We start from the raw sequence: 23,149 nt of genomic DNA on the forward strand, positions 1-23,149 counted from the left end.
AAAATGTTTATAATCTGCAGGTGAAAGTATCAGACAGAAGTCGTTCAAACAGAACTTTATTTAAACATCATGTGTTTACAGTTTGACCAGCAGGTGGCGCTGTATGATTTGATTGGTCAGTTTGCTACCTGAAGGCAAAATACACTCACAGGAATAAACATGAATGTAGCCTATTGTATATTTATGGAAACTTCACACACAGCAGGAAGAAAATTAACAAGCCACAACATTAATAATCTGACATTAAATGATTAATCTGATATTAAATTATTAATCATATGACACAAAACGGTTAATATGACATTAAATGATTAATATGATATTAAATGATTAATAATATGACACTAAATGATTAATATGACATTAAATGATTAATAATATGACATTAAATGATTAATATGACACTAAATGATTAATAATATGACACTAAATGATTAATATGACATTAAATGATTAATAATATGACATTAAATGATTAATAATATGACACTAAATGATTAATAATATGACACTAAATGATTAATATGACATTAAATGATTAATAATATGACATTAAATGATTAATAATATGACATTAAATGATTAATAATATGACATTAAATGATTAATATGACATTAAATGATTAATATGACACTAAATGATTAATATGACATTAAATGATTAATAATATGACATTAAATGATTAATAATATGACACTAAATGATTAATAATATGACACTAAATGATTAATATGACATTAAATGATTAATAATATGACATTAAATGATTAATATGACACTAAATGATTAATAATATGACACTAAATGATTAATATGACATTAAATGATTAATAATGACATAATATTCTGATGTTTGATTTTAGTTGGAATTAAAGTTCATTCATCCTTCACAGTTTTTCTCAGTTGTTTTGTTTCAACAGTTTATTTATTTCTTGTTTCTTTAATAAAGAAAACAAATGTTTGATCAGAAATATCTTCAGTGATCGCGGCGCTCTACAGACCAGGACGTCGCCCGTCTGTCAGTTTTCCTGTTGACTTGTTTTTCTTGCACTGACTTTAAAACAATCCTGTTGGTTATAAATCACTGAATGGTTTATTTCTGATCTGCTGCTCCGCTGTGAAGCTCTCAGATGGTCTAGGTTCAGGTCTGCTTCCTGTCCCAGAGTCCAAACTAAACCTGGAGCAGCAGCGTTCACGTTTTATGCTCCACAGATCTGAAACCTGCAGCTCCGACTCTTAGTCCTTTTAAATCAGTCTGTCAATCAAGTTAAATTTGGGATTATTTCTTCTAATCTCTCACTGCACTGTCGTTTTTATTCTCTTGTTTTATTCTAATTACTTTTATTTTTGTCTATTTAAATGTGTCTTTTTATTTTGTCTTGTGTTTCTGGTCTGTATGTTTTATGTAAAGCATTTTTAATTGCCTAATGTTTATCATTTCTATTGCGCTCCAGTCGTCTTACTGTTTATGTTTGAGCCGTCTCATTATTACTAAATGATTAACTCGTCAGTCACCTGTGAAACGCTTTACATTGAGCTGGAAGTCTAAATGTGAAATTAAATACAGAAACATCAGTTTCTTCTGTCACACTGACTCAGTTCTTTAGAAGTGATTAAAGTGAAATGTGACGAACTGAGTGATGAATTTAGTGACTTCTGAAACATTAACAGTTAGATGTTTTGGGTGAGTTCTGCAGGACCAGCGAAGCGTCGTGTCGCTCAGTGAGCCGATTCACAAAATGTTCTGAAGCAACTGAGAAAAACTGAAAACGGAGAGTTTATTTATCTTTGACTACATTCGTGTTCTGGACTTATATTTATACACTTATAAGTGTATAAATATAAATCCAGAACATGAACATCCTCTTCAGTGTGCAGTCGGATGCTTTTACAGCCAGATGTCAGACGTACAGTCTCCTCCAGGATATCTGAGCTCGTGGGCGAGAACCGGACCGTCGGGTTCTTTACCGAAATCCACCAGGAAGTTTTCATTCAGGGAGAGACCTCCGCTAACAGAGTCCACATCGATCTGCATCATCACTGAACCCTCTCTGCACAGATAGACAGGCAGACAGACAGACAGTCAATGCAGGTTCTTTGATTTTAGCTGGCCAAAAGTATGTGGACAGCCCTGTAACCTTTTGTTCTGGGTCTGTTTTAGTTTGAATGTTGCAGAATACAAAGATATTTTAGACAACAGTGTTTTTCCAACCTCTATGAACCTGAATCCCTTAACTTCGCACCCATTCATGATGATGTAATCAAGGTATCTTAATTGGATATTAAGGAGATAATTAATGGATAAATGAACAGACAGAATATATTTAGGCATTAGGGGGTTTTAAGTAGGAAAAACCTTTTAAAAGTGACGAAATAACACAAAAGCCATTTAAGGGGTAAAACCCAGATAATCCATTAAAACCTCTCTCTCTCATATATATATATATATATATATATAGGGATGTCATTCGGGCTTGAGAAGTGCAGTCGAATGGTGACAAAGAGAGGGAAGGTAGTCCACACAGAAGGGGTCTCACTCCCAGAAGGAACAATAGCAGACATTGAGGATGGGTACAAGTACCTTGGAATACCACAGGCAAATGGCAACCTCGAAGAGGTAACAAGGAAGACGGCAACGGCCAAATACCTCCAACGAGTAAGGCAAGTCCTAAGAAGCCAGCTCAATGGCAAGAACAAGGCCCAGGCAATAAACAGCTACGCCCCGCCAGTGATCAGATACCCTGCAGGAATAATAAGGTGGCCAAAGGAGGAGATACAGACCACAGACGTTAAGACGCAAAGCTCCTCACCATGCATGGAGGGTTCCATCCCAAATCCAGCACCCTGAGACTGTACGCTAGCCGTAAGGAAGGCGGCCGTGGACTAGTGAGTGTGAGAGCCACTATCCAGGATGAAACATCCAAGATCCACAAGTACATCCAAGATAAGGCCCCAACAGATGACGTGCTCAGTGAATGTCTCAGGCAATGGGGAACAGAGGAAGACGTGCTGGAGGAAGGACCATCATGGGAGGACAAACCCCTACACGGGATGTACCACCGGAACATAACTGAAGTGGCTGATATCAAGAAGTCCTACCAATGGCTAGAGCGGGCCGGACTGAAGGACAGCACAGAGGCACTCATCATGGCTGCACAGGAGCAGGCCCTGAGCACCAGAGCAATAGAGGCCCAGATCTACCACACCAGACAAGACCCAAGGTGTAGGCTGTGCAAAGAGGCCCCTGAGACAATCCAGCACATAACTGCAGGGTGTAAGATGCTGGCAGGAAAAGCATACATGGAGCGCCATAACCAAGTAGCTGGCATAGTGTACAGGAACATCTGCACTGAGTATGGACTGGAAACCCCGAGGTCAAAGTGGGAAACACCTCCAAAGCTGGTAGAGAATGACCGAGCCAAGATCCTGTGGGACTTCCAGATCCAGACTGACAGAATGGTGATGGCGAACCAGCCTGACATCGTGGTGGTGGACAAACAGCAGAGGAAAGCCGTTGTGGTTGACGTGGCGATACCAAGCGATGGCAACATCAGGAAAAAGGAACATGAGAAACTAGAGAAGTACCAAGGGCTCAGAGAAGAGCTGGAGAAGGCCTGGAAGGTGAAGGCAACAGTGGTGCCCGTGGTCATCGGAGCACTCGGGGCAGTGACCCCCAAACTGGAGGAGTGGCTACAGCAGATCCCTGGAAGAACACCAGACATCTCGGTCCAGAACAGTGCAGTACTGGGAACAGCAAAGAGACTGCGCAGAACCCTCAAACTCCCAGGCCTCTGGTAGAGGACCCGAGCTCGAAGGATGAGCAAGGACAAAGTTTGTTATATATATATATATATATATATATATATATATATATATAATTATAAAAATTCTGATTGATCCATTAATAAATGTAGCTGACAAAGCAGAGAACAGATAATTCATTAAATTACAATTAAGGGTAAAGTCATGTACCTCCTGACATCTACTTGACTCAGTGATTCAGGGCTCCAGAAATTAAGGCATTTTCAAGGTTCACTTTTTGCCCTTTAGTAAGGAATTTCTCAAATATTTCAAATTAATGTATAAATTTAGGTCCTGCACACCTTAAATTCTACTTAATGTGTTAATCAAAGATTAGATTAGATTTAAGGGCGTTTTTAAGGGTTTTTGTTTTGTCAAACAACCTCATGAAAACATGTTTTCAGGACTAGTTTCAACACGATGTTCAGCTGTCCACATACTTTTGGCTCACCATGAAAGTATACTCTGGGTGGGCCAAAAGTATGTGGACACTAGATCATGGCCATCAGCTGTCATGTAGAGTATTTATATCATCAGCAGCAGCAGTAGTATTACAGTATGCTGCAGTAGTGTCAGTACTGTGAGTACTGACTTGATCATGTCGGGGTAGAACTGTTTGTCCCAGCTGCTGTAGAGAGACGTCGTCACATAAAGTCTCCGACCGTCTAAACTCAACTGTAACATCTGAGGACCTCCGTGGACACGCCTCCCCTGAGAGACAGACAGGTGGAGAGAGAGAGACAGGTGGAGAGAGAGAGAGATCAATAAATAAATAATAAACCCCAGCAGATGATAGAAGACAAGATGTTGGACAGACAGACAGGTCCATCCTCTCCTGTCTCACAGCTCCCTGTCTCACAGTTTCCTGTTTCACAGCTCCCTGTCTCTCTGCCTCCTGTCTCACAGCTTCCTGTCTCTCTGCCTCCTGTCTCACAGTTTCCCGTCTCTCTGCCTCCTGTCTCACAGCTCCCTGTTTCTCTGCCTCCTGTCTCACAGTTTCCTGTCTCTCTGCCTCCTGTCTCACAGCTTCCCGTCTCTCTGCCTCCTGTCTCACAGCTCCCTGTCTCACAGCTCCCTGTCTCACAGTTTCCTGTCTCTCTGCCTCCTGTCTCACAGTTTCCTGTCTCTCTGCCTCCTGTCTCGCAGCTCCGTCTCACAGTTTCCTGTCTCTCTGCCTCCTGTTGCACTTCCTCCTGTCTCACAGTTTCCTGTCTCTCTGCCTCCTGTTGCACTTCCTCCTGTCTCACAGCTTCCTGTCTCTCTGCCTCCTGTCTCGCAGCTCCCTGTCTCACAGCTTCCCGTCTCTCTGCCTCCTGTCTCACAGTTTTTCCGTCTCTCTGCCTCCTGTCTCACTGCTTCCTGTCTGTGGTACCTGGATGATGCGTGGATGGGGCTGTGGCTGGTTCTCGGGGTCTTCCAGGACTCTGACCGGACCGTCACTGACGATACTTCCACCCAGAAACACCTGGAACAGGCAGACAGGTTAGCTGTCTCACTCTGACCTTTCACCTGTTCATCACTGGTCAGGTGTAATAATATTCAGACCTGTCCGACCATTCGTGGCTTCCTCCTGTTTGTGATATCATACTGTCTGATGTCACCGTGCAGCCAATTACTGAAGTAGAGAAAACGGTCATCCAACGAGATCAGGATGTCTGTGATCAGACCTGCACAGACAGACAGGTAACCAGTCAGACAAGAAACGAGTCAGACAGACCACAAATCAGACAGACAGACTCACCAGGCATCTCAGGCAGCGCCCATCCCTCTACCTTCTTACTGGGAACACTGATCACCTTCTCTGCAGCCCAGTCACCTTTCTGAAGACACACACAAAAAAACAGACTAAGAGTCTGCAGCCATACTGGCAGCTCTGTACTTAGACACAGTGGTGGTTTGAGATAAATGTTAACATGCTAAAATGTTCTCAATAACAATGCCAACATGCTAACATTAAGCAAGTACAATATTTACCTAATATTTAACTTCATGTTCACCATCGTAGTTTAGCGTGTTAGCATGCTACCATTTGCTAATTAGCAGTAAACACTCTGCAGGTATTTGGTCATAAACCAAAATGTTGGACACATTAACATGTTGAGATATTTTAGTCTGGACCAAAGTGGTGGACCAAGCGACCGTCATTACCATTCCTTGAGCTATGATGCTAACATGGTTAAAAATATGATAAAGGCAGAAAGTAGATACATATAACTCCTGTTTTAATGTTTTTGTCCTCCACTTTTAAGGCCCTTTAAAGAGATATAGCATCTGTATGTTGTTCTTCTGTCTAAAATAGGAGGGCCTCACACTGTCAGTCTGGATTCCTGATTAAGTTTTGTTTGTTGATCTAGAACCCTGTGGTACTGACTGGTGTTTTGTAGAATCTGAAGACTGTTCCCCGCAGAGCACATCCCACGTAGCCCTCGGTGGCGTTGGGGTCATGGAGGAATCGGACCTCGAGGGGAATAGCACCCTCTTCACCCAGATCGAGCGTCTGCAGCTTCCTATGGGTGGTCCAGTCCCAAACATGGAGGGAGCTGCCGTAGTGACCTGGGACACCAACAACAATGAACTTATGAACTGAAGTTTGATTTTTGTCCAAAGGTGCAACAGGGATCTTGACATTTCGCTGAACACGTGTAGAACTATGTGTTGAGTGACTTTTACTTTACTGCATCACGTGAAGTTCTCAAATCTTGTCACAGTTAATGGATACCCTGAAGTCTTACTGGAATTGGAACATAGAACCCTGTGTTACAGGCTCAAGTCTTACTGGGATCTAGAACTCTGTGGTACCAACTGGAATCTGGCAGCAGAACCTAGAACTCTGTGGCACTGGCTGGATTCATACTGGCATAGAAACCAAAACCCAATTGTACTTATTGGAGTCTTACTGGGATTAGACCCTAGAACCCTGTGTGGGATCAGAAACCAGAAGGTTACTGGGATAGAAACCTAGAACCTAGAACACAGTTGCACTGATTGGATTCTTACTGGGATCAGAAACCAGAACTCTGTCGCACTGACTGCAGTCTTACTAGGATCAGAACCAAATACCTAGAGGGTCGGGGATTACAGTACGTAGATGCCATTTCTATGACATCAGAATGGTCACGACGATAAAAGATTTAAATGTTTCCTCCTGACTCACCTTCTTTGACATGGGCTGGATTAAAACCATCAACCAGAGCTTTGGGTGCACCCCATTCAGTGCTGATCATCACATTGTGTCGAGGTTGGTACCAGAAGTCATATCCAAAGGGCGCTGCTTCACCTGGGTGCTCCCAGTTACCGACCACCTCGAACGTCTCACCGTCCAGCAGGACGAAACCACCTAAGAAGATGACAGCAGGTGTAACACTGAAACTCTTCACTAGAGGGCGCTACAACATTCAACAGAGAAAGTTTGTCATTCAGAGCATACAGAGCTGATTAAACTCTGGATAACAAGCAGATTTTACAAAATGTCAGTCTGTTCCTTTAACATTCCTTTACTTTGGGGTGTTTATAATAAAACCTTCACAGTTTTCCGTCTATGTGAGGAGGTGTGTCTGAGCATTTATGATCCAGTCTGCTGGTTGTCTCACCTTTGCCGTTGCCGGACGGGTCTCCTAAACAGCTGATCATGATCTGACCGTTGCCCAGACAGTGGGTGGTGTGCGGGTTCGCCAGGTCACACTTCCAGAACAGATCGACAGGCTCCACCATCTGAAGACACAACAACATAACCACAAGTGAGTAAATCTGTGAGTAAAGTATTTCTGATCTAATTTCTTATTTTCACCTTTATCAGAGAAGTGCAGTCTAAACAAAATAAGTCAGTTTTATTTATATAGCACTTTTCAAAACAAAAACTACAAAGTGCTTCACAATAAAAGGACCCATCCATCATTCTGCTGCTTATCTTGACTTGAGTCTTACTGGAGTAGGAACGGAAAACTGTGTGGTACTTACTGGAGATTTACTAGGATCAGAACCTAGAACCCCACGGTACTGAGTGGAGTTTTACTGGGATTGGCACCTTGATTCTTGCGTTACTGACTGAAGTCCTACTGGGATCAGAACTTAGAACCCTGAGGTACTGATCAAGGTGGCAGGAGGGTAAGCAAGGTAGCCCAGAGCTTTCTTGAGGAGTCCAAGGTGCTCCCAGTGCTGATGAGATATATAATTCCTCCTCTTTGTTGTTAGTCTGACCCCGGGGTTTCCTCCCAGTTGGACCTGTCCAGAATATGTCCACCAGGAGGTGTCCAGGAGGATGGATATCAGAGTTCCTCCTACTTGGATCCACCATCTCATTCTTTTGGTCACTATCCACAGACCAGGACCACAGTTGAGGACTGGAATAGAGATCCACTGGTGAATCGAGAGCTTCACCTTCAGGATAGCTCCCTCTGTGCGACGATAGTCCAGAACAACATCCAAATTACTGCCTGCTGATCCCACTTTACCCTCACTGATGAGCAAGACACTCCTTCACTTGGGGCAGTGACTTACTTCCAACCTGAGAGGAACAATCCACCATTTTTGTGTTTTTCCAGTTTCCAGTAGCATGGCCTCAGAGCGAGCTGCTGACTCACATCCTGCTGCTTCACACCCAGTTTGAACTAGAGGACACAATCAGCAGCCTCCATAATCACCTCTTCAGTGGTTTATTAAAGTCTCTGAGGAGAACTGTCTGTTTAATGATTACACAGTGACTCAGCAGACTGACAGACACATTTGTATTCGGATTATTTATCAGACTCAAGCCAACAGAGCAACATTTTTCAATTCCCACACCACCAACAACAAGTCCAATGTATTTCAAATATTTTAAGTTTTTTTAAAGAACAGCTGTGAGAGTGTTTATCATCCAGTCTGAACTCAGGATGAACCTTCCTCCTCCTCCTCCTCCTCACAACAACAGGCCCTGCTTGTCTTCCACTTTTTCAGCTCCGGCTTCTCTGCTTTCTCTGACAGAAGATCTGAAGGAATTATTTCTCTGAATTTAAAGAAAGCAATTGCTGTTTTGAGTTAAAGTTATTGTCAGGGCCGAATCAACCCACTAAGAGGCCCCAGGGCATAATGAGCTGTGGACCATTGAACCCCCCATTCAGCCAACTCTCTATGGATCCGGGGCACCTCTACAAGACAGGACTTCAACATGTGGTAAGAATACAGGAGCCTTCTTAAGTTAACTTTTTAGTTTCCGTTGTGCCTCAGTGGTGTATACTACCAAACAAATTTGAAACAGTGAACCTGGAGCTTTCAGGGCCTCTTAGGATCTGGGGCCCAGGGCCAGTTGCCTACTTTGCCCGATTGGTAATCCAGCTTCGGTTAGTGCCAACAGCGAAGGTTTCCCTCTCTGCTGTATAAACAAAGGAAGTGAAGTTGGAGTTTTCCTTTCTTCTTGTTCAGGCTGAAAAAACTGCTCTCAGTGAGACAAAATCCATCAGAGAAACAAGCAGCAACCTTCAGTTTTGCTCCGATTTTATTGATCTGAGCTGACTGTTTACATATCAGAGCGAAGAGGAAGCTGTGTGCTCTACTAACGTCAAGCTAAATCAGTTTAAATTAATCATTCTGATCCTGGGTCAGTTTGGGATCAATTCAGTAAGTTTTGTTCTTCAAAGTGTCTCTTCAGACATCTTCAAGGAACCAGGTAGTTGTTATACTGACTGTGGTCTCCATGATCATCTACATAGTGATTAATACCCTATTTCTGATTGGCTGAGCTGCATACAGCCTCCTTGGCAGAACAGTATCAATGAGCAGCGGCGGCGTTGCTGTTCGTACCTTGTGCATCTGTGGTGCTCGGGGATTCGTCCCGACGTCAACCACGTAGACTCTGGAGGAGATGAGCGACGGTAGAATCAGACGGTTTCTTTTCTTGGAGGCGTCGCCGAAGCAGCTGCTGCAGGCGTTCCAGCCGGAGTGATGCAGCTCGTCATGAAGGTTCGGCATCGGCAGCCGGTGGATGACCTGCAAGGGCAGAGCTCAAAGTTCACAACAGGTCCGAGTAGAGACTTTAAAATGCTCTTCAGACATTATTTATTTATACAAAACAATGAAAAGAATATATGGGTGGTTGACGTGACATGGCCTTTTTGTGGTTCCGAGCGTCAAACACAAATAAATAAAAATTCAATATATACAGCAAAAATGGCTGTATGCCAACATTGTTCAACTGAAGTCGAATCACCCGAATGTGTCGATTAGCGGAAAGAGACAACAACAGACTGGAAGGTGAGTCCTTCTACCCACAGTGTTCAGGCAGCCTCTCACTGCAGATCTAGACCAAAGCAGTCACTAATGCTAAAGGACGGTTTATCTCTGTGGATATGTGACCATACTCAGTCTAAAGAATACAGGATTTAAGCATATGGTCAAAGTGTGCCTTCACGTGTGCAGTCAGTCCGTTGTGCTGCCCTCAATGAACGAGCACAAGTTGTTCAGGAATGATCAACAGATCAGAGTCTTACGATGGAGCATTACTGACATTTGTGTTGTTATAGTTGTGTATTGTTTTCATCTTGTGAGTCTGTGTGTGTCTGGAGACGCCTACATGTACTGCAGCAGGAACTACCACAGAGGCGGTTTTGAGTACTTTGCCGGGTGTTTATGTCTGTGTGTGGACAGATTTTGTCAACGCGATAGCGTCACAACCGTGTAAGATGCAGTCACAAAACTTTATAGGTGTGAGATCAAAATGAAGGCCGAGTTCGAAGATGGGTGTCGCCCAAGCAAGGGCGCCGGCATTAGGGGGGGTTGGAAGTTTCCCCCCCACTTTACGCCCCTGGCCCACATGTTAAATGCATATAATACATGTTTTTGTATTGACAAATTGTAGTGTGGTGTGGTTTATCCTATGGTGTGACACTATATCATTTTGTGTGACATTCAAAATTGTGACATTAAAAAGGCTTTGTTACTGATAAATCATAAAAATCTCAATGGAACACATGGAAATAGTATTAGCAAGAGTCACAAGCGTTTTGTTTATAATATATTACATATATTATATATATTTTGATTTATAACAGGGTTTGTCAGAATTAAACTAAAATATATTGAGAGATTGAGGACAGATGTCTTACTTTGTGCAATGATTAAGAAAAATAATACATAATTTAATGAATTTGCACAAGGAAATTTTGGATCTCAAGATAGTAATGATAAAGAATTATGATAAACTGAGTTACTTAAGGAAAGTATACCCCATTTTCATTATATATACAATAACGTTCATGTCACACCATATGACAATTTTAGGCACTAATACAACAAACTGGTGAATACATTCTGATTCCAGTACAAAATCTAAAAGACTACATATATTTTTTTAAATCTAAGAGTCAGCACAGCTCAGTAATTTTCATGCCTAATATTTGAAGTTTAAAAGAAACTTTTTTTTGGCAAAGTGATGCAGAAAGACAGTAAAACACATCATTCATCATCATCATCATTTAGACAGAAAAAACAAAAACCAGAGGGAGGAAGAAAAAGTGACAGCGAGACATCTGAGTGGAAAACTAATCCAGCAGGAGGAGAGAGCTGATGAAAGAACAAAGAAATTAACTGATGCTACGTATCAACAAGTTTTACTGATTAATTTAGACTTAAAGATGCCAAGACTTTAAAGTTGAGCAGAAGAAGGTTGACTAGAGGACCCAGGGTGGATGGGATGACTCGTTCTACCTGGCAGTAGGTGGAAGATTTCGGGTCAATGTCGACGGTGGCGAGGTAGTCAGGTTTTAGGGTGTCAGTGTTGCGGTAGATGCAGGGCAGGTAGACAATCTCCTCCCGATGACCTTCAACAAGAAAAACAATTAAAACCCTTGCTGTTTTAGTGGAGGAGGGGTGGGGTGGGGGGGGTTATGTGGCTTCTTGGCCGGGAGCAATAACTTCGGGGAGTCTCCGTTGGTTGCCTGGAAACTGCTCCCAGCCAAGAAATAGTTCGAAACATAACCCCAGATTAAACAAACCAGGTATAACGTGTTAATCAGGGAGCTTTAGAGCTGCTGATAGATGGATTTTGTTGCCTTTGGACAGAGCCAGGCTAGCTGTTACCCACTGTTTCCAGTCTTTATGCTAAGCTAAGCTAACCAGCTGCTGGCTGTAGCTTCATGTTTAGCATGCACACACACACACACACATACATATGTTGAGATATAGACAGACAGACAGACAGACTCACCCTTCATGGCGTCCAGCGGGCTGCGGTATCCCGGTCCACATCCTGTACAGCTGGCTGAGAAAACATAATGTGTGACAGGTCATGAAACCACCCCAACACTGAGGTCACAGTGTTTCACAGTTCTTCAGAGCTCCACAGGAGTGTTTGTTTCATACACAGCAGGAGTGTTTGTTTCATACACAGCAGGAGTGTTTATTTCATACACAGCAGGAGTGTTTTATAAGTCATTTCAATCATCAGTTATCCTGAGTAGGGAGTTTCCTAATTACACACACTTGTAATTAATTGTTATTGTAATTATTTGTTTACACTCCATCATGAAAACAACTCTGCAGCAACAAGACAACATGAAGCGGGAAACATTTTTAATATGCAAAATCCAAATAAGTCTGCAGACATGCTAGCAGCTCTGTACGTAGACACAGCTGTGCTAACATTGCTAGATTAAACTACCCAACAATATAAACAGTAGAGATGCTCTGATCTGATCTTTTCTCCTGATGCCTCAGCTTCGGTTGGCCTCACGGAAGTTCTGGAAAACAGTCAGACGACTCAGGAGGGGAAAGCAGGGCTTGGCTCAGGCTGACCTAAGAACTCCTCTGTGGAGGAGGCAGAGTTTGAAGACTCGGGGGAAGCATATCCCTGGCAGAGGTCTCTGAGGTAGTGGCAAGGTGCCAGGTGTGGATGAGATTCTCCCTGAGATGCTGAAGGCTCTGCACATTGTTGGGCTGTCTTGGCTGACACGCCTCTTCAGTGTCGCGTGGAGGTCGGGGACAGCTCCTGTGGAGTCGCAAAAAGGGGGACCGGAGGGTGTGCTTCAATTATTGGGGGATGCTGCAGGGTTGCTGGGGGTTCGTGGGAGTTTGCACATCCAGTCCACATGTGTTTTGTGGACTTGGAGAAGGCTGTCAAACATGTTCCCTGGGGAGTCCTGCAGGGGGTACTGCGTAAGTACGGGGTACCGCGGCCGTTGCTACGAGCCATTCGGTCCTTATGTAACTGGAGTGAGAGCTGTGTCAGTATTTCTAGGCAGGAAGTCAAACACGTTTTCAGTGGGTGTTGGACTCCACCATGCCTGTCCCTTGTCACGATTCTGTTTGTGATCTTTATGGATCTCAAGGCCCAGCCGGGGAAGAGGAGAGTGTCCGGTTTGGGGACCTCACCTCGCTTCTCTGCTCTTTGCAGATGATGTAGTTCTGTTGGCTTTATCAGACCGGGACCTTGCGATGCACTGGGGTGGATTGCAGTTGAGTATGAAGAGGCGGATTGGGGCAGCATCAGCAGTAATCCAGCGTTGTACCGGACTGTTGTGGTTCAGAGGGAGCAGAGCTGGAAGGCAAAGCTTTCGATTTACTAGTCGATCTACGTTCCAACCCTCACCTGTGGTCATGAGCTTTTGGTAGTGACCGAAATAATGAGATCATGGACACAAGCAGCCTTTGAGAGAGGGCGAGGACCCCAGACATCCGGAGGGAGCTCGGAGTACAGCCGCGGTGCCTTCATGTTGAAAGGAGCCAGTTGAATCTGATCTGATCTGATCAGGATCCTCCTGGGCGCCTTCCTTTGGAGGTTTTCTGGGCATGACCGGGGAGACCCAGAACACGCTGGAGAGTTTATATATCTCATCTGGCTTGGGAACGCCTTGGGATCCTCCAGGAGGAGCTGGAAAACGACTGGACTACCTTGCTTATATATATATATATATATATATATATATATATATATATATATATATATATATATATATATATAAAAAACACATATATATATACAGTCATGTGAAAAAGATAGGATACCCCATGATAACCTTTGTCTTTTTCAACATATTTAAACATATGAACATTTGATCTTCATTGAGAGATGGAGGTAATATAACTAAACAAAAAAAATTAAAACAATTTATTTAAAAATGATTGGCAAAATTGAATTAATAGAATTATTTAATTTTAATTTTCTTCTGAGGAAAAGGTCAGGACACCCCCACATTTACTACTACTTAAAATGCCTAAAATTAGAATCAAGTGCACCACATCAGGTGCAAATGATTAAAACATCCTTGCAGAGGATTTTGAAGGACCCTGTCTTATTTAAGACCTTTAGTTCGGTTTGCTCTTGATTGTTAAAGTGAGTGGTATCGTCATGGCGCGCTCAAAAGAGCTCTCTGAGGCCTTGCGAAAGAAGGTTGTAGTTGCGTATAAGTCTGGGAAGGGATTTAAAAAGATCTCCAAACAAACAATCAAACAATAATTTACGTTTAAGTGGAGAACATTTAAAACAACTGCCAACATGGCCAGCTCAGGCTGTCCTAGCAAGTTCAGCCCAAGAGCAGACCGCAAGATGCTTAAAACAGTCTCCATCAATCCTAAAATGTCATCACGGGACCTACAGGTAGCTCTTGCCATAGTTGATGTCAAAGTACATGCCTCTACCATCAGAAAGTGGTAGGTTTGCTGTCAAAAAACACATCAGGGCACGACTAAAGTCTGCCAGAGAATACCTAGACAAGGCCAAGACTTCTGGAACAATGTGCTTTGGACAGATGAATCCAAACAGAAGACATGTTTACCAACTGTGAAGCATGGGGGTGGAAATGTCATGTTTTGGGGCTCCTTTGCTGCAGCAGGGCCTGGCCAGCTCACCATCATAGAATCCACTATGAATTCTTTATTGAATCAGAGGGTGCTCGAGGAAAATGTGAGACCATCTGTCCAAAAGTTGAAGCTGAAGCGGATATGGACCATGCAACAGGATAATGACCCAAAACATTCCAGTAAATCCACCAAGGATTGGATCAAAAGAAAGACGAGGAGAGGTCAAAGCCTGGATCTTAATCCTATTGAGATGCTGTGGGGTGATTTGAAATGGGCTGTGCAAGAAACCCCTCAAACATCACACAGCTGAAACAATTCTGCATGAAGGAGAGGGAAACATTTTCTCCGACATCAACTGGGGGACAGTTAAAGGACACGTCTAATTGAGGTTATTTCAGCCAAAGGGGGCTTTATTAGGACATAGGGTGTCCTAACTTTTTCCTCAGTAGGAATTGGCATTTGTTCATTTTTTTGTTAAATAAATGATAAAGTTATTTATTTGCATTGTTTTTAAAAATTCTCTTTATCTATAAATATTGTTTGAAAGAAGATCAAATATTGATATTATATATATACACATACATACACACACACACACACACAGTGGTGTGAAAAAGTGTTCGCCTCCTTCCTGATTTCTTATTTTTTTGCATGTTTGTCACTTAAATGTTTCAGATCATCAAACAAATTTAAATATTAGTCAAAGATAACACAAGTAAACACAAAATGCAGTTTTTAAATGAAGGTTGTTATTATTAAAGGAAAACAAAATCCAAACCTACATGGCCCTGTGTGAAAAAGTGATTGCCCCTCCTGTTAAAACATAACTGTGGTTTATCACACCTGAGTTCAATTTCTCTAGCCACACCCAGGCCTGATTACTGCCACACCTGCTCTCAATCAAGAAATCACTTAAATAGGACCTGCCTGACAAAGTGAAGTAGACCAAAAGATCTTCATAAGCTAGACATCATGCCGAGATCCAAAGAAATTCAGGAACAAATGAGAAAGAAAGTAATTGAGATCTATCAGTCTGGAAAAGGTTATAAAGCCATTTCTACTCCAGCGAACCACAGTGAGAGCCATTATCCACAAATGGCGAAAACATGGAACAGTGGCGAACCTTCCCAGGAGTGGCCGGCCGACCGAAATTACCCCAAGAGCGCAGCGACGACTCCTCCAAGAGGTCACAAAAGACCCCACAACAACATCCAAAGAACTGCAGGCCTCACTTGCCTCAGTTAAGGTCAGTGTTCATGACTCCACCATAAGAAAGAGACTGGGCAAAAATGGCCTGCATGGCAGAGCTCCAAGACGAAAACCACTGCTGAGCAAAAAGAACATTAAGGCTCGTCTCATTTTTGCCAGAAAACATCTTGATGATCCCCAAGACTTTTGGGAAAATACTCTGTGGACCGACGAGACAGTCACGACGAAAAAGTTGAACTTTTTGGAAGGTGTGTGTCCCATTAAATCTGGCGTAAAAGTAACACCGCATTTCAGAAAAAGAACATCACACCAACAGTAAAATATGGTGGTGGTAGTGTGATGGTCTGGGGCTGTTTTGCTGCTTCAGGACCTGGAAGACTTGCTGTGATAAATGGAACCATGAATTCTGCCGTCTACCAAAAACTCCTGTAGGAGAACGTCCGGCCATCTGTTCGTGACCTCAAGCTGAAGCGAACTTGGGTTCTGCAGCAGGACAATGATCCAAAACACACCAGCAAGTCCACCTCTGAATGGCTGAAGCAGAACAAAATGGAGACTTTGGAGCGGCCTGGTCAAAGTCCTGACCTGAATCCTATTGAGATGCTGTGGCATGACCTTAAAAAGGCATTTCATGCTCGAAAACCCTCCAATGTGGCTGAATTACAACAATTCTGCAAAGATGAGTGGGCCAAAACTCCTCCACAGCGCTAAAAGACTCATTGCAAGTTATCGCAAACGCTTGGTTGCAGTTGTTGCTGCTAAGGGTGGAGCAACCAGTTATTAGGTTTAGGGGGCAATCACTTTTTCACACAGGGCCATGTAGGTTTGGATTTTGTTTCCCCTTAATAATAACAACCTTCATTTAAAAACTGCATTTTGTGTTTACTTGTGTTATCTTTGACTAATATTTAAATGTGTTTGATCTGAAACATTTAAGTGACAAACATGCAAAAAAATAAAATCAGGAAGGGGGCAAACACTTTTGCACACCACTGTACATATACACACATATACAGTATATATACACAGTATATACACATGTACAGTATATATACAGTATATATATAAATATACTGTACACATATACACGTGACAGACAGACAGACCCTTCATGGTGTCCAGCGGGCTGTGGTATCCCAGTCCACATCCTGAAAACACAACAACACGTGAAAGGTCATGAAACCACCACAACACTGTCTCAGAGGTCATTTGTCAGACTGATGCATTCTGGGAAACAGTTCTTCAGAGCTCCACAGGAGTGTTTGTTTCATACACAGCAGGAGTGTTTATTTTATACACAGCAGGAGTGTTTTATAAGTAATTTCAATCATCAGTTATCCTGAGTAGGGAGTTTCCTAATTACACACACCTGTAATTAAATTGTTTACACTCCATCATGAAAACAACTCTGCAGCAACAAGACAACATGAAGCGGGAAACATTTTTAATATCCAAAATCCAAATAAGTCTGCAGACATGCTAGCAGCTCTGTACGTAGACACAGCTGTGCTTCGAGCTAAATGCTAACAGTAACATGCTGTATCATGTTTACTGTGTTCACCTTCTTAGTTTAGTGTGTTAGCAATTGCTAACTAACACAAAGTACATGACAAATGTCTTTAGTTCTGCAGGTGTTTGGTCAGAAACAAAGTGTCGTTCAAGTGTCGTTCATGCTCCCCTCATCCTGAGGGGAGCATGAACGATGAAGCACGTTTCATCACAGTCCAGCAGCTGCTGATGTTTCAGTCTGGACCTCAGCGGTGGACCGACGGACTGACTGACATTAACGTCTATAGAGCGGCGCTGCTAACAGGCTAAAAATCACAGTTGAACTGTGAAAGTGAAACCTCAGCCCTTTAGAGGCCAAATTACATTTGAATGCATTAAATGTATTCAACAGTTTTCTGGTTTCAAAATGATAAAAGCATTGTTTTTTAATGTTTTTCTCTAAAACATTTATAGCATCAACCTGATGTATGAAGGAGTGTTTCTATTTCACAGTACACCTGTCAGGTGATGTTGTGTCTTCATGTTTCGTCCCTGATATTATAACACTCGAACAAGGATGAAGACGTTTATTTATGTCAGTTTTTCTGATTCAGTAACATGTCGCTGTGAGCAGAAACTTCCAGTGATGCTGGACGGTCTCAAGTACTGTACTTCACTTGTGAGGTACTTGTACTTTACTTCTGTATTTCCTTTGATGCTGCACTACATTTATCTGCCGGCTGGAGTTACTGGTTACTGTGCAGATGAAGATTTTACACACCGAACATGTGACCATCTTATAAAATATAACAGTAGAGATGCTCTGATCTCAGCGGAGGCTGTCTGCTGATACTGAGAACAGATCTGAAACCAGCGCTCTCTTTTTCCAAACTTAAAATCTGTGGAACAGCTACCTCACTGTGTGGGACAAATACTACAATACGAGAAGTACTGTAACTTGCCTCTGTGGTCGACTGTAAATGTTGAGTTAATGTAACTTATAGCAGAAACAACATGAAGAAACTGTATTTAATGTGGATCGATCACATCTGATCAGTCTGCTTAATAAGATCAATACCTGATCAGGTACACGTCTGATCAGAATCAGCATTATTGTGAACACATACAAGGAATGTGACTCGGGTTTATCATTGCTCTCAATGTGCTTACACAGGAATAGACATCGTCCCCGTCCCGGATGAGGCCGATGACCGTTTGACAGACGGGTCTCCGGAGGTGCAGTCGTTGGTGCAGAGCAGTGGGGAGAGCACACATCCCTGGGGGGGCCAGTGCTGATAGTCCGGGTGCTGGATGTGATGTTCCCCAGCCTCACCTGCTGCCTCCGGTCTGTCAGGAAGTTTGTGATCCACTGACAGGTGGGGGCTGGGACAGTGAGCTGGGTGGGTTTGGAGTGGAGGACTTCCGGGATGACGGTGTTGAGCCGAAGTCCACGAACAGGATCCTTGCGTATGACCCTGGGGAGTCGAGGTGGTGCAGGATGTAGTGCAGTCCCATGCTGACTGCATCATCCACTGACCTGTTTGTCTGGTAGGCAAACTGCAGGGGGTCCAGCAGGGGGTCTGGTGATGTCCTTCAGGTGGGGGGTCAGTGGGGAGGGAGGTGGCAGGGGGTGCAGTTGTTTGTTTAATGTCTGAGTCGGAGCGGGTGTGAATGGTGGCTTATCAAACCTGCAGTAAAACACATTCAGGTCGTCGGCCAGTTGATGGGTCACTGCCGGGGCGTAGCTCCTCTTGGCCACCCTGATCTCCTTCGTCAGCGTGTTTCTGGCCCGGTTGTTCAGGATTCGGCCCCCGGCTCTGCAGGCCTCCTCCTGGGCCTGACGAAGCTGCCTGGTTCTGTAAACCAGAGTTTGTTGTTGTTGTATGTGCGGAAGGTTTTAGTCGGCACACCCACGTCCTCACAAACGCTGCTGTAAGATGTGTGTCAGAGAGTTGATCCAGGTCTGTGGCCTGTAACTCCAGCTTTGCCTCGCTGGTCCACCTCCTCGCAGTCCGACAGGCGGAGCAGGCGGAGCAGGCAGAAAGCTGGTCCGCTGTGTTTGTTGCTTAATGTGCCGTTACTTTAGAAGTGTATTTTGATGCTAATACTTTTGTACTTCTGCAGGACTTTTACTTGTAACAGTATTTCTACACTGTGGTGTTACTACTTTAGATCTGAGCACTTCTTCCCCCACTGAATCAATGTGCAGTATATGCAATATACACACACACTATGCAGTAATACTACAATGCTGTACAACCAACAGGTCACCGATGATCTGAGGGATATTTGCCATTAAGGCATTTAAGTGTTGAAGTTGGACTTCTGCAGGTCAGAAGCACGTGTCGGCTGCCGCAGGCTGCAGATACGAACGCACAGCAGTGAAATTCACTTTATCTGATTCTGTGGCAGCCGACACATGCGATGATGTAGATAGATAGATGTGAATGTTGCAGAGCAGCTTCTGACCTGCAGGCTCCGCCCACCACAGGTGGAGTAAATACTCCGATTCTTTACTGAAGTAAAACTAACAGTACCACAGTGGAGAAATACTCCAAGTAAAGATCCTGCATTCAAAGTCTTACTTCAGTAAAAGTACACAAGTATTATCGGCAGTAAAACTGCGTCCTGTGACGGTGTTGTGTTATACATACACAATATTTATTATATTATGGGATCATTACTACTGATGTATTTATGTGTAAGTCCTTTACTGTTGAGTTTGTGCTAATTTAACTATTTTATATTCTGTTGAGCAGTTTAATCTGAAAAACCTCCGATGTCATCAAGATATTTCTGTAGAAAATTACATCCTAAAATATTTTCCTAAAACAAGTGAATAAATCTGAGTGCAGTAAAAATACTACAGTTTTTCTTTTAAATCAGTTTGTTTAGAAATAGAATAAAGAATAAAGAGAAGAATGAAGCAGGGTCTCTGCAGAAAGTCTGACTTTACGTGAACCTGAACAGGGAATTGTTTGTTGGCGGTGGATCAGCAGCGGTCACATTAATGTGGTGCAGGAAAAGTCGAAAGTAGCAGAAAGTTCTTGTACTTGAGTACAGCAGCTGAGTGAAAGCGCTTGGCGCCATCATCAGTGACACAAACAGGTTGTGTTTCTTTGTGTTTGCGGTTTTGAGTGACGATCATGATCGAACACGTTAAACAGACAGGATTTAATCCTCACGTCATTATCTTCCAACTTCCACCCAGAGCTGCACAGTTCATCCTGCACTTCTGACAAACGTACAAAAGATGAGCAGAATTATTTTTATGATCTTTGCAATTTTGTCCCCCACAGTTAAATAAATCAAGTAATGAGATACTCTGAAACTGAAAATACTGAAAATACTCTGCAATACCTGCGTCCAAAAGTTTACTTTGTAAAAAGTACAAAAGTATTTTCAGCAAGAACTCATTCTGTGTTTTCATATTTTATATATTGTTGAATATTTATCAGCGATGCATCAACATGTTAGCAGTATTTTACATGACGATCGTGTTTCGTTTAAAGAAAGCAGAAGAGAAATTTCACTTTATAAAAATCATAAAACCAGTTGACTTCTATTAAATAAAAATAAAACATTTAGGACTCAATGAGTCGGATTCCTGGCAAAAAGAATCTGCAGCCGTCAGAGACGTGTTGGAGTGGAATCATAAAGCAGCGTGAATGAAATAATAACAACAATAATAATAATAATAAACTGTGCAGCACTTTTCAAATCTAAACTACAAAGTGCTTCAGATAACAGTAATCTCCCTGAGCTGCAGGTTTTTATCAGCAATGTGAACTGATGTCCCCTCCACGACTGTGAACACAACCAGAGTTATGTAACCTCCACACACACACACTCACACACACATTCCTGCTTTCAACTCAGTTTGTCGATCGAAAGAAAACCAATCAGCGACTATTTGATCGATTATCGATTTTCACACTTGAAGACGTCGTGTTGGACTCTGAGACACTTTTTCATGACTTTTGGACGTTCGTTTATTTCACTCTTTTGTTTTTATTTCATCGGTTTTATCTTTCTTCTGCTGGTGGCTTCTGATCCGATCAGAAATAAAGAAATATAAAATACAGAAATATAACAGGTCACCCTGCGACAGACACGTCTTCACTGAAAATGTTAGTTAATAAAGTTAAGGATAACTATTTATATTTCTATAATATTTAATTACCTGTTACATCACAACACTTACACCCAACGACGCAGCCACGCCCACGTTTGAGTGACACACCCAACTAAGTGTCTCCCGAGCGCACACACATACGAGTCATTCTGTCATTCTCCTCAAATAACCCCGACCCACGTACAGGTTCGAACAGGACCGAGCCCCCCCCCCCGGTTCAGCTGCCTTCCTGTTTTCTAACGACAGCCGTTTAAATTCCTGAACCTGGAACTAAGTTCAGTTCCACCCCGACTAGTTTATCTGGGTTTGGTTTTAATCCCCTCGAGAATGCTACTGCACCACGCATGACAGGCGCCGTCCACCTGAGGCTGAATTAAAGCTGGGTAATAACTCTCCGTCCCATCGTCCGCCCACGCAGGGATCCGTCCGACTCGCAGCCCGAGTCCTGAACTCGTTCTGGCAGCAGAGTCTGCCTCCGAGGACCCGCTCGGCCTCATTTTCAATAAGAATATAGATTCGGCTTCCCACTTACTGATGTTCATCCCCGGCTCTCGACGACGTTCTTGTCCTTGTGGGAAACCAGTAAAGCCGAGTCGTGCGACCAGAGAAAAAGATCACACGTGCAAACAGATGAAAGAGCGAAGGGCCTCGGACTCCGGCCGCCGGCGAAGTCCAGATCAGTCAGACAGGAGCAAATCCACTCACGCTGCCGAAACCGAAGCCTTTAGTTTAGTGAGCACAGCGTGACGGTTTCTATGACCCCGAATAAAGTGCGACAGCAAGAAATGTTTCGTATCGGCCTGCAACGTTATGTCACTGCAGGAAATACACGGAGCCGACCCGCACTTTAACACCAAGTTGAAATTTACTGTAACTGTTAAAGTTTTCTTTGAGACGAGACGATAAAAAAACAAACCAACAAAACACGAAAGGATCAAAAGTCACTCTGACGTCACAAAGTCAGTAACTGATTCGTCTGAAACCAGATTTTTATTTCCACCGTGTTTCCTGAAGAGAACGACGAGTTCTGTCACAAATTCTAACGAAACTAAAGCCTCATTCAGCCGGTTCACCGCGTCTTTCAGGCGGGTCGGCTGCGTCTACAACTGCAAGAAAGAAAGTTTCCAGTAATCAAAGATTAACTATGCGGTTTGGTTAAATGGAGCTTTTCTTGCAAGGAAATTCATATTTTCCTTATAGTTAGTATGAAGTAACAGAATACGATCTTTTTGTTAGTACAGACGTGTGAAATAAGGTCAGCTCTGTTTCATATTGGCCAGAGAAACATTCAGCACGATGAGACAAAGCGGCGGCTCTATCGCAGTTTAAATCTCAGCAGAAACCGTTTGTGTCCAGCTGCACCTTCAGTTTTCCCTCCTGAGACTCTGCAGCAGCAGAAAAGATCTTTTCTGTTTCAGAGTGAGCGGCAGGAAACAGAGCAAAGGTCACCGGCACAGACCGGCCTGAGAGCCGCAGCTCTGCTCCAACCAGACTTCATGAGAAAAACCTACAGATTTAAGCAGCTGAGACAGACAGAAGCTGCAGAGTGAGTGAACGAGTGGCAGGTGTGATGGAGTGATGATTAAAGAGATAAAAAGGAAATCAGCTCACCCATATCTGAGCTCCTGGTCTGTCCAGATCCTGCAGTTCCTGCTGTCAGCCAGTCTGGACTCAGACCAGGTCCACTGTGAACAAAACTGGGAGGGTGGAGTTAAACTGGCCTAATATTGGAACACAGCCAATCA

General features: G+C 43.1%; 1 protein-coding gene across 3 annotated transcripts; it reads right to left on the minus strand.

The window, feature by feature from the left end:
• Window positions 1-40: 40 nt before the first annotated feature.
• Window positions 41-23,149, minus strand: selenbp1 (selenium binding protein 1). Of its 3 annotated transcripts, XM_044206743.1 has the most exons (13): window positions 23,016-23,109; window positions 16,888-16,929; window positions 11,982-12,035; window positions 11,483-11,595; window positions 9,581-9,766; window positions 7,393-7,513; window positions 6,957-7,139; window positions 6,174-6,355; window positions 5,544-5,622; window positions 5,348-5,469; window positions 5,175-5,267; window positions 4,395-4,513; window positions 41-2,052 (listed from the first exon to the last, which is right to left on the minus strand). In XM_044206743.1, exons 1-13 carry the CDS (start codon window positions 23,017-23,019, stop codon window positions 1,890-1,892), a joined length of 1,461 nt encoding a protein of 486 aa, XP_044062678.1. In that variant the 5' UTR covers window positions 23,020-23,109; the 3' UTR covers window positions 41-1,889. The 3 variants fall into 3 exon arrangements, with proteins under 3 accessions (XP_044062678.1, XP_044062677.1, XP_044062676.1); XM_044206742.1 differs by lacking the exon at window positions 16,888-16,929 and having other exon boundaries at window positions 23,016-23,149; XM_044206741.1 differs by lacking the exons at window positions 16,888-16,929; window positions 23,016-23,109 and adding an exon at window positions 21,937-21,961.

Source organism: Siniperca chuatsi, linkage group LG9 (assembly GCF_020085105.1).
Source record: "Siniperca chuatsi isolate FFG_IHB_CAS linkage group LG9, ASM2008510v1, whole genome shotgun sequence".
NCBI lineage: Eukaryota > Metazoa > Chordata > Actinopteri > Centrarchiformes > Sinipercidae > Siniperca > Siniperca chuatsi.

What these genes read in the sequence shown, in the direction of transcription:
- selenbp1 (XM_044206743.1), bottom strand. An exon ending in AGCCACGAATGGTCGGACAG is followed by an intron (nt 5,268 to 5,347) that starts GTCTGAATATTA and finishes TGCCTGTTCCAG; the next exon opens with GTGTTTCTGGGTGGAAGTAT. An exon ending in CCCATCCACGCATCATCCAG is followed by an intron (nt 4,514 to 5,174) that starts GTACCACAGACA and finishes TCTGTCTCTCAG; the next exon opens with GGGAGGCGTGTCCACGGAGG.